Source organism: Mixophyes fleayi, chromosome 1 (assembly GCF_038048845.1).
Source record: "Mixophyes fleayi isolate aMixFle1 chromosome 1, aMixFle1.hap1, whole genome shotgun sequence".
In the NCBI taxonomy this organism is placed as follows: Eukaryota; Metazoa; Chordata; class Amphibia; order Anura; family Limnodynastidae; genus Mixophyes; species Mixophyes fleayi.
Genome location: NC_134402.1, coordinates 233674121 through 233686465, shown reverse-complemented (window position 1 = coordinate 233686465; position 12345 = coordinate 233674121). Strand labels below are relative to the sequence as shown.

Here is a 12345-nt window from a genome sequence, read left to right as displayed (position 1 = left end):
CATTACATCTCTGCCAATGTTGCTCCTTCTAGGCGCAGCTCAGCTCTTTCTGGTTGACCGGCTATCAGCCTAAAATCAGTAATTAGCCGCAGGCAGGACGGAGCGATAATGATGCATGGCACCTTCCCGCCATTGTTACTCTCCATGCCTCCCCGCATCATTCTCCACCAGTGCCGGCCCCTACAGTAGACGGACAAACTTACCCTACCAAACCCTGTTATCGCAGTGAGTTTTTATTACTGGCTATTCAATCTGCAATTATGGATAACTCAGTGGAGTGAATTTCCTCCATTTTAGCCACAGTACACAACAACCGCCTCCACACTACTCTGCAATAATAGGCAATAACTGACATTATTGTCACAACATACACCAGAATAACAATTTGAACTCTTGGTATGATTTTGGAGGAAAAAGGAGCAAACAAGAGCAACAGTTACCTCATAAATACATGGATAAATTTGTAAGTGTGCCAGCAATGTCTAAGAAACAACATTCCAAAACCGAACAAAGACAGGGTGACCCTAATAATATTTCCAAAAGTTAAGGGGCAACAATCTAACCTGAAAGACCTCACGCATTGCCACACGCCTGCTGACTCTGTGCTTTTTACAGATAGCAATGTTTCTGCTACAGCTTCCCCACCATCTCTTATGATGAAGTTGTCAGGGCCATTAAAGAAACCATGGAGTCCTTGATGCAGACACAACAAGCTTATGGCGGCTATACAGGACCTGAAAAACCAGTTAACCCAAGTTTCAAAAATCACCCAAAAATCACAAAAACAAATGATAAATAAACTTAATGACCTACAGAACTGGTCTTGACGAAACAATTTATAGCATCCGGCAGTCCCACTAATGATAAAGGGACCAGCCTTGGACATATTGCTATCATCTACTCTTCGGGCTATACTGCAAATCCCAGATGAACAAAGAGCGATAGTAATTGAATGGGCCCACTGACTTCCCCCCCGCCCCCCATGAGATAATGTGGAACAACCACCAAGCACTGTTATTTTCAAATGCCTAAATTTCACGCATAAATTATTACTGTGGTCTGCAGCAAAAAAAACTAGGCACCATACTTCGGGAAAACAGGCACTTTCTCCTGTCATAAGACTATTCCCATCTATACGCAGCCCATCTCCGCTAATTTGAGGGTAAAGACTATAAAGAGTTCATAAATGTGGATGAAGAAGAAGGAGCTTCTGCTACGCTGGTCACGGCTTCTGCCGATTTATGACTTCCATGTGCCACTACCGACCGTCTCTGTTCATTCTGCTGACCATTGTTGCCGTAACTATAATTGCACTTATTAGATGTTTCTTGACCAATAATTCCCTATAACTTAAAGTAATATATTTTCCCATCATATGTTCTTTTTCTTCTTTTTTTAAAATTTTGTTTGCTAAGTGGGAACTGACTATGTTCTTCATGTGTAGGTATTGTATTGAAATCCAAGGTACTTGATTCTACCTTAGGTAACTAAGCAACCACCTTTATATTATTATACTCCTGATAGACAATGAGCATCCCACAACACTATTACACCTCTCAACTATACTGACCTCAGTATGTAATGTTTCTTTCACTGTTTTCCTCCTTATCCTGTTTGACTCTTTGAACTTTTATTATATTGAGATGTTACCATTGTCATTGGAGAACTGATTGTCAGGACTGGTGTTAAAGGGATTACAGATTCCACTAGACTGACTGAAGACTTGGAGGCTACAGGGCAGAAATACAAAGATGGCGCTCTTATGGTCTTGTCATCTCTAGAAATGAAAGGATGTAAAGAAACCTTTATGCCTGTGAGAATGGATCAGGCCAGAGAAGAACAAATAGTGCCTGTGTGACTAACACAATTTGTTAATTGAATTTACTAAATCAGAGTATTGCAATTTCTGCCCATGTGTGATTCACCAGAATAAAAACTAACAGATAGTAAAAAGTCATAGAAAGCTGAAGACGGTCTACAGGTATAATACTATCCAATACCTACTGCTACTGTCAGCCTGTTACACTCATCTTTTGCTGATTTTTATTATTTTACTATGTTAGCCCACTCAAACTGTCTGTTATACGAAACACACATTCACTGTCCGTTACATATATCATATCACATTAAAAGCATTCAATCCTCTCACATTGTAATTCCACAACCAAGATCATTGCCCTATTACACACCAATATTGCATTAGACACTTTCTAACCAAAACCAACCCCACCCCAGACTGATATCAAATTCCTTGCCGGGTCATACCACATTAATTCAACCAGGTGTGCCCACCACAACTGTCTGACCATTAGTTTCTGAAATATTGATTTTCAATGTATTAAACAATTTACTAATTGTGGCTTCTTTATTCCAGTTTATTTGAAGTATCACAGGTATTTATTAAGGAATCGCCACAAAATTTGGACCCATAAGGTAACTTTTGCTCCTGAATCCAAACCAAATTACTGTATCTGCCTTGTTTCAAGTTGCAGCAAAAATGCAAGCTTTTGGAACAGAATAAAAAAACACTAGGTTAAATCCACATTAGATATCCCAATTTTTAAATTGGGATATCTAATTGAATTTTTTTTTTTTTTATAAAAAATCAGTATGGAAGTCTGTTTCACAGTAGAGAAAAAAAAAAATAATGAAGCTGATGTTGAATTACTGTTGTACCATATACATATTTCACACAAGAAAATGAAATTTAAAAACTTAAACATAACTGAAGTTGAGTCAATCACGTGATTTTCCCCTCGTTTGGAAGCTGTTGTAACGGTCTGTGATTTTCTTTAGTGTCAGCAGACAGTGTATACGGCCTTCCAGTACTTCCTTGGATAGCAGGCACTTCTGTTACACAGAGGACGTGAATAAAAAGAGCAAAACACTTATTACTTCAACGCACTTGTTGATTGGTCTTGTTTCATGAAGTGTACCAGCACATCTTGTTCCTCCTCATTACATTGAATAATATACCCAACATACCAGATGTTATCATACACTGCTGCTATGCATGTTCCAGGTTGCAGATCACTTTTGTCTACATTTTTGTGGTCGTAGTGACACCTACTCTGGCAACTGCTGTCTTCATGTCGTCTGATGACAAGCGGTATATGTGCAGCTCATCATTACCAATAGGCCGAAATCTATGAGGAGTACGTGTTCTTGCCACAGTCTTTACTGTTTATAGACGCCTATGCAGCTTGGTTTTACAGTCTTGTATTTCACTTTGTGACACGTAGAAAACTTTATGCCATGTACGTTTTCATTTGTCCAGTTATACAGATCCAAATGTGTCAAGATGTGATGGGTTTCCACTGCTTGCAGACTGGCACAGGTGGCTAGAAGTTTAACTGTCCCTCCAATGCAATCACACAGACTCTTACCATCGGATGTGGCAAAAAAAAAAAAATTAATTCTGCTTGAATGGTGAAGTCATCCTTATGGAAGCATAAGTTCAAAAAGTGTTTGCAGTTCTTGTATTGCGCACTAGCACCATAGTTAAAGTTGTGAACATGGTAATAGTTCCAATAAGTTTCATAACTATCGTAATGAAGGCATGCACAGTTATGGCTACATGGTCACAGGTATCACTTATAATGCAGAGACGCATAGTTTAAAGTGTCACTATCATCTTGCCAAGAGAGCAAATGGGTTCGAGTGTTGCTTGTGAAGTGTCCCAGTGGAATCCTTGAATTGCATCCTGACACCCGAATTAATAGTTTTCTGCAAAATCCAGTAACAGAATAGCTTCTGTTGCTGGTCGAATGCTTTCCTTTAACTGGCATAAAGTATTCAGCCTAGGACTTAGCTGTGTACATATGGGCTATTGCATCAACAGAACTACAAATAACGTCACAGAATTTTTCCACAGTACTAGAGATTGTAACCAATTTACTTTGGTCAGTGTGGACCCACTGCTTATCAACAATTGTGTCATCATGTCATCCATGCCAATATTATGAAAAAGTATTTCAAATTATTTTCGGAAGTGCTTCCAGATGTGAGCATTTGTCACATTGATGAAGCAAACAAGTTATTGAGACTGAAGAACAAACAAGGGTATCAGTTAGGTCTTTGTAGCTCACGTTTAGTGGTGGAACAGGAACCAATAATTTTAAGTTTTGAGAAGTTTCGCAAACACACACACACCCAATAAATACCTCTTGCAGGAAAACTAATGCACCATGGAAGTGGTAAGGAACAAAACTAAGACAATCCAACGTAAGTGTCTGGAAAACAGTCTTTGAAAGCAATATAAACTCTTTCAAGTTTACTAGGAGTAGGAGTTAATATTTGTATTACTTCTTGTTGTGGCGCCTCATCACTTGCTTTAATTTATATATCAGACTCTGTAAATCATCACCATTTACTTACTTTCTGGGGTGCTTCTAATGATGTGCTACGAAAAGACAATATTGGAGTAAGTTTACCTGGAATGGCTGTAATTGCCTGCTCTCTTTCTTTTAGCATATGCTATATGGTGTCTTCTCTTTACCCCTTGCAATTTCACTGGTGTACAACCAAGCTTTGTAATACTTTCATTCAGCTCATCTGTTTCTGCAGGTTCAGTTAAACTCTTCACTGGGGATTCAACTTCTTCTTTTGGAATATCTATGTCTGTTTGTTCTTTAGTGCGATAGTTGAATTCTGCATTTTGGGCAAATGTTCTGTCCCACATGAAGCCGACACTTACCATGTCCTTTGGCCGACTTCAGCGACACAACTCTTAAGCGTTTTCTGGCTCCTTTTTTGTGAGACAAGAAAGGATTACAGCAGGTTTTCTAAAATTCTTGATAGTTTAACAGCAGTACCTTTGCATGATGGTAGCAGACTGAGGCTCCAGAATAACTGGTTGCATTTCAAACTTCAGTTCTCAAAATCAAGTTATTTTTCCTCCGCTGTAAAGTGGTCCCAGCCATCTAATCCAGTGGTTTTTGAGTAGATAGCAATATGGCAGTCAGTATTTAAAAGACTACCAAATGTGTACTTTGGAGGAGCGGCTGCCACGATTGACAATCTTTCTGTCCGTTTCCCTCTCTGGAAAGTTTCAGTTTCGAAAGGAAATACCCTTCCCATCAGTTTCTATTCCGTTTTTTTTGCTGTATAGGAGAGTTATCCCATTGCCTCACTTTTTGGGCATGGTTTTTAACCTATTCAATTGTCAGCGAGTTATTTTTTTAGAGCGTGTCAAGTCATTTTAACGCTGTTTTTCATCATTTTTGAGCGGGTTAACTTTACCCGCAATTCAATTCCATTCTTAACGCTACATTTTTTTTTGTTCCAAGAAACGGTCCTCTCACGCTCCAGTCGAAGGTCTATTGAAAGTATAGGGTGTGCGAGAGGCAGCCGCGTTAAAAGCTATTCAATTGTTTTTTAACGCGGCGGGTAAAACAGGCATATATGCTATTTTATCTCGCACCTCCTTGAGGTGTGTTAAAAATAAAAAACCTCTGAAAAGTAGTTGAAATCATGTAAAAATGTTGAAAAAAAAGTTACTTTGTTTATCACTAATGACTAACTTGTGCAAGTTGATTTTCTTGTTAAAAAAATGAACTAAAAATAAATAAATCACTAATTATATATATTTATGTATGTTTTTGGTACAAATATGAATGTAGTAATGTGTTTTGACATGGTATAGATGATTGTATGGTAAAAATTTGTTCAATTTAAAAATATGCTAAATAAAGTACTGTAATGTAGATATTATCAATGTGTAATGCAATCTAATGTATGAAAATGTGTTATATATGACCGTGTTAAAACTCCCCTTTACTCCCCTAAAGTCTCCCAAACACAATTTTTAACGCGCGGGGGCAGTGTTCCCTCTTTTGCAATTGAACTGCACTAGTTTTCCCGCTGTGCTAACTCCAAACGGTCGCTATTGCCGGCAAAAACCAGCCCTGGACTTTTTTTTTTTTTTTTTAACGCCGCTGGGACAAAAAAAAATCTCGGTGACAATTGAATATCCCCCTGTATGCGATACAACAGTAATCGAAGTACCATGTAGATTTATTTTTTTGTGGTATTAATGTATACCTTTTTTAAGCACCTAAAAAAATTGGGATAGTTAATGTGGATTTAACCTAGCGTTTTAAATGCTGTTCCAAAAGCTTTCATTTTCGCTATACCTCAAAACGTAAGGCAGATAAAGTATTTTGGTTTGGGAGGTAAAGTTATCTTTGGGGTCCAAACTTGGTGATTACCTAATAAACACCCGTGATACTTCAAATAAACTGGAATAAATAAGATGCGATTAGTAAATAGTTTAATACATTGAAAAAAAATTAAATCAGTATTTCGGAAACTAATGGTCAGACAGTCGAGATATTGGGCAGAAACTGTTTTTTGGACATGCTCTCTTAACTAACAAATTTTCGTTAAAATCTGAGATGGGCGATTGGCATTTCATTTTTTGTGTGTGTGTGGGGGTGATCTGATGTGAAATGACCCGTTTTGTTTTTTTTAATTCATGTTAGATGTTTTGGTGGCAAAAACCTTGGATACAAAAGGTTCCTACCGTAAGAATTTACTTTCCCTATTAATTCATTATGCTACATCTCCTTATCTTTTACTTTACTATTTATATTTAGCCATTTTGTATACTGAATCTTAGTCATCTATTCTACAATGTAATTCATTTCTCATATCTTTTAAACATAATTTGTTTACTACTTCCATTGCATTCCCTCATTTAAATCATTGTATCTTTTTCCTCATTTCACCGTTTACTCACACACGCATCCCACTTTATGTACACTACACAGTAGGAATACCCTCACATAATATAGAAATTATATCACTATTTTTTCATTTATTTTACCATTATAATTATAATTTTAGCCACACATTATTCCAACATCATTCCTGGCACTCTTCCACACCATTCATGAGCAACATAGGTAAGACAGCCAACTGTAAATAAGTTTCTGTACTAGGAAAAAAAAATATTTTTTCTAGTACAGTCTAGACATGGAGACATCTGGTTGCTATGGCTTAGAGTGTCTCATTTGCCCTATTACCTGCACATCAGCTTGTTTATATTTTTAGAACTACTATAGCTACACCTAATCTTCAAAAAGTATAGTTTACATGGCTTGTGTAAAATGTAGGTCAACACACTGGAAATATTTACGTAAGAATTATAATGAAGGGACAAAAAAACAGCACACTATCTACTGGTTAGCATGTCTTAAGTTATCTCTGGAAGCAGATATCTTAATGTTCCAACTTGTCTAATGTCGTCTGCAGCATCAAATGTATCATTCAGATGTATTGTGTGCTTTTACTAAAAAATAAAAAAAGTAAAGTAAATAACTCTTGCAGTCTATTGCAAGTTTTGATTGAAAGGATTTGAAAGTTTCCCATGATAGACTGACACTAGGTGATTTAAACTATGACCATTTATTTGCAAAATATACATAAAGTGTTGTCACACAAGTTAGAAGACTCAAAGTTCAGAGAGGGTTTTATTTTTATGTTGTTCACAGAGACACGATACGGTGGTTCAAACATACCACTGAAAACCATACGCTTCCTTCTCATATTCCTTCTTTGAACGAAGGTTGTAAAGCTCATTTATTGTGGGAGGGACCCAGCGCTCAGTGTGAAAGACAGATTCTCCAACCTGCAAGATAAACATTACATATGAGAATACAGTCCTCATCAATATGACAAGAAAGGTCTAAGACACAATTCAGCCAACTTGTTTGTAGATCATAGAACTCTAAGATGACATGTAATAATCTTATGTTACAGTATGGTGTGCATTATTACTTATAACACTAAGGGGCATATTCAATTCCGATCCCGATCCGCAGGATCGCGCCGGAACGGCCGCGAACATAATCCGCGGTACTGCAATAATGTGGATTTTCGTTCGCAGCCCATAGGGCTGCGTACGAAAATCCGCGTTATTGCGGTACCGTATTAGCAACAGTACTGCGCATTTTCCGCGGTAATGCACGTTACCGCGGATCGGAATTGAATATGCCCCAATAATTCCAAGTTGGAAAACAAAACAATTGTCTATGAGATGATCTTTACATCCAAGTGCAACAATACTGATAGTAGCGATATTACTACTCACGGACGGTAAGAAAACAATATTTAGGAGTTTTCACATTATTTGTTTTGTGCTGCTTCTATATTTCCTTAACACTGTTTAAAGGAACTTTGGACCAACCTTTTATATAACCGCCCTCCCTTTTTCCCACGCATAGCAAATAACTGGGAACCGTGTGTGTGTGTGTGTGTGTGTGTGTGTGTGTGTAGGGGGGGGGGGGGGCAGGACACATTAACAGTGTGTGTGTGTGTGTGTGTGTGTGTGTGTGTGTAGGGGGGGGGGGCAGGACACATTAACAGTGTGTGTGTGTGTGTGTGTGTGTGTGTGTGTAGGGGGGGGGGGGGCAGGACACATTAACAGTGTATTGCCCAAAAGTGTATCCGATCTGTAGTTGAGGGGTGCAAAGGATTCATGCCGCCTTATCTTGTACTTGCAGAATTACAATTATTTTAGCAAGCCATTAGAACTACAGAAAATATAATCTTTGTTGGCTATCACTTATTCACAAGCAAACTTGGTTAAAAGTGAAAACACCCAAACCTGGACAATGTAGCACCTAGCAATGAATATTAGTGTATTTGTAAACATCACTGTATTTATGGTGGGTAAACAGAAGTTGTGGCAGCAGTGGTCATACTCACCAGTATGGGACAAAATATACTAAAAACATAATAGCTATTTATAACAGTACTGAAAGGAAAAAAAATATTCCCAATATATTTATTTTTACATGTAACATATAATAATTTTATTATAACATCACAATATATCACAATCATATAACTGAGAAACCTAATTACAGAGTCTTACCTTCCAGCCTGGGACATCTTTCATTATAATGGCCTCTTGCTCTAAATTCTCTCTCAAAACTCGTAATATCCTTTTAAAAAGAAAGACAGTTAATGCAGCCTGACAAGTAACCTGCCGTTTCTATTATGTTCATTTTTCCATTATGATAGTTATAAATATAACAGTATAAATTATCATTATCACTTTACATTATAACATTTAAAATACTTATTTAAATAGCTGAACATCAATTTACTGCAGAGAGAGCACTTAAATAATTTAAATCAGACTAGATTGGCAAAACGTTCAAGGTGCCTACACGGTGTGATTTTTGAGTGGTAAATTTGGCAAATGATTGTGTAGTGCGTGGGCTAATGGTACCCCAAAAAAACTTGATTGCATTTGGAGAACCAGGCCATACAATACACAAGTCATGTGTGGGTGTCATCACCTGACCCAGAAGCAAAGGAGTGCATTGTAAAGTGTGTGCAACACCTGAACGATTAAACAAGAGTAATTTAGTGCATGTTTTTTTGTTTTAATATCCTTTCAAAAAACACATGTATATTGGCCATTGTAATATAGCACTTCATACCTAAACAACAAGGGATAGCCTGTCACTTAGGAATGGCAAGCCAATTACCTTATTTTGTAGGGAAAACCCCTTTTGCTGCCTCCCAAAAATGTCTGGGCAGACAAAAAATCCCATGTGCTACCCTGCTCTACCATCCCCTTGTAATTAATTCTTTCCTTTATGCTTTTTACCCCATATACAACCAACCACTCCTCTGTGCCACTGGAAGTAAGCAGGGTGCTCCGGTGACGTCATTACCATGCTCTGTGCGTTCAATGACTTTCAAGGACGCAGTGCAGCAACATGGTGTTTAAAATCATGTACATTTTAAATCATATCCTCCTCTGTGAAGTTAGTGGTTGTGTGCGATAACTAAATAACAGGGGAGAAAATTGATTGAATTCCTCCCTAGAATATGTAGATACCATTTTGGAGAGCTTGGAAAAAATATGGATTACTCAAAACATCATAACAATTTGCAGTTTTTTGGGCTTCTGCATATGCTGTCTGCATGTTTTTCTGTATTTGCTTGGGTTTCCTACAGTTCTTTTGGGGAATATAGCTCCACTAGGGCAGGAAATGGAGTGAATGAACACACATTCATTCATTGTTAAGGTTGCATAATATGTAGTGATATAAATGTAAAGGAGATTAATACTTTACAGCCTTTTGGTATTACACGGTTTCTAATACCAGTGCTTTTCCCTTTATCTACACTAATTTTAAGTCCTTGGTGTCTTTATCAGGCTTGTTAGAATTTAGCCAAATGACACTGCAGCACAGGCACAGACCAAATAACTATAAGCTAGACAAACATGCACAATTTCAATGTACATAAAAGAACAAACCTGGATCAGTAAATTTGTGAAGACATGCTGGTTTTTTTTTGTATAATGTTCTTACCTTCTATCCGATTCTGCCTGGAGGAGAGGAAGCAGTGCCACACGGGTCTCTAGATCTTCAATATACAGTCGCCTGATGAATAAATCCAAATTTGTGAAAAAATGAAATAAAGCCATACAGAATTTTGTACATTTTATATATAATTTCACCAAAATTTCATCTTCTCAAGCCAAAGATATAACAATGACAGGACATCTGCATAACCATGCCATGGTGACCCCCAGCCTGCATTAGGCTCAAGTTCCTACAGCCTGGAGAGCTGGCAGCTCAACTGACAAGGGTCTGCAGTGGCCATGCCAATTTTTTAGAGCTGGAAGTCACCACAGGGCAGAATAGACCTCTGCGATTTCCATGGCTCTGCTTTAAGTACCGGCATCCACTATTAGCAAATCCCATTTATGTACCAAAGTCCAGTGTGCTGATCTAGCCAGTAAGGGGCACACTCTACTGAAAGCAGTCCGTTAGTAGCTGCAAGAGCTTCAAGCAGGACACTGGAAGAATGAGTACAGCTGGTGTGTGCTGAACACGGAAGACATCACAGGTGGGATGACTAGATGGCACCAGAGGTGGGTAATTTTTCTGTGTTACAGGCATATGCTGTGTAAATGTGATTGGCATTGCGGATACATGCCAAGCACTGTTGAGTGTCAGGTATGGCTACTAAACTCTGGTCATTACTGTGTCAAGTACTGCTGCTACATGCTGTAAAAATATTTTGCTTTAATGTGCAGGGTACTGCTAATAGGCGTTGGGCAAACCCACCCCTAATAATTGTGTATTTCCCATTAATTTTTTGTTACAAAATTGCTAGCTCCTAAGTGTTTGGACAAATTTGCAGTTTTGTTTTGTATATCCAGTCCAGGATACAACTGAAGTCAGCCATAACAGAAAACAACACTTTTTCTTTCATAACTTAAAGATCTCAGTCTCAATTTGTAGCAGATACCTTCGCTCTCTGTTCCATCGACCAATGCTCCAATAGCCAAACAACATCACTCCTATACCCATAGCAAACATAGTGTAACCTGTAACACAGACAAATGAGAAACACCACTTATAAGATCAAAACCATCAACCCAGTGTATTGCAGTTTATTGTTAAAGGGAAATTATACAATATTTATTAGAATAATTTACTAACCATTGCAGAGTTAATATGTATGCCAGCATCACAGAAAACCTGGTAACATATGAACTGAAACTCAATTTATTTATTTTTTAAAACTGAGTAAAAGCAGGTTACATTGTTTCACTTGATGAGACAGAACTGTGAAATGGGTTTAAGAGAAATGGTACCATGAAGTTGCCATGGTACCAGAATATCACAAACATAAACATTTAAAATAGGACATAAAAAACAGATGTGAAATAGAAATGGCACTGTGCAGTCTAAACATGTAGCCCAGAATGAGCAGTTAAAACATTTTTAAGTCAAAATAATCAGGGACATATAATTAAAAACTAGGACCTTGTCATGCCAAATGTTGTTAAAATAAACCCCATAATTTACTTGGCACATGTTCATTATAAAAGTGCATCTATACATTGAAGCTGTATGTGTATTCGTGTGATTAGATTTGTATAGCAGAACAGCATCTGGAACAAGCCAAATGGTACAATGCAATTTGTGAGTAAGGCACCGACAGCTACAATTCCTAGATTTTACCACTAACTTTTCTCAATGGGTCCAGCGCTCTTAAGACATCAATGCATTACTAAGTGGGCTCTAAATTGTACAGTCTCTTGCCTGCACTGACCACCTTATGCTATCAGTGTGTTTAATGAACAATCTGACAATCTCTTCTCTTAGAGCCCATTCACAGTCACCCACCGCTGAAACCCCGGCGGGGAAGGTTCCTCTTATAATCCACCGGACCATATCCCCCAGGAGGGGGCATGTCCTGCTTCACCTTGGACGCCGCCATCTTGCCCACAACGCCAAACCGATGCCTCTGTCAGAAACCTTACGTTAACGTTACGTCAACAAAAGGATGCCGCCGGCGTCCGAGCGC

General features: G+C 38.1%; 1 protein-coding gene across 1 annotated transcript; it reads right to left on the bottom strand.

Annotated features, from left to right (window-relative positions):
• Positions 1-7453: 7453 nt before the first annotated feature.
• Positions 7454-12300, bottom strand: NDUFA13 (NADH:ubiquinone oxidoreductase subunit A13). Its single transcript, XM_075207768.1, has 5 exons — positions 12165-12300; positions 11281-11359; positions 10335-10406; positions 8879-8948; positions 7454-7630 (listed from the first exon to the last, which is right to left on the bottom strand). The coding sequence occupies exons 1-5, from the start codon at positions 12256-12258 to the stop codon at positions 7511-7513; spliced, it is 435 nt and encodes a 144-aa protein (XP_075063869.1). The 5' UTR covers positions 12259-12300; the 3' UTR covers positions 7454-7510.
• Between the last annotated feature and the right edge of the window lie 45 nt (positions 12301-12345).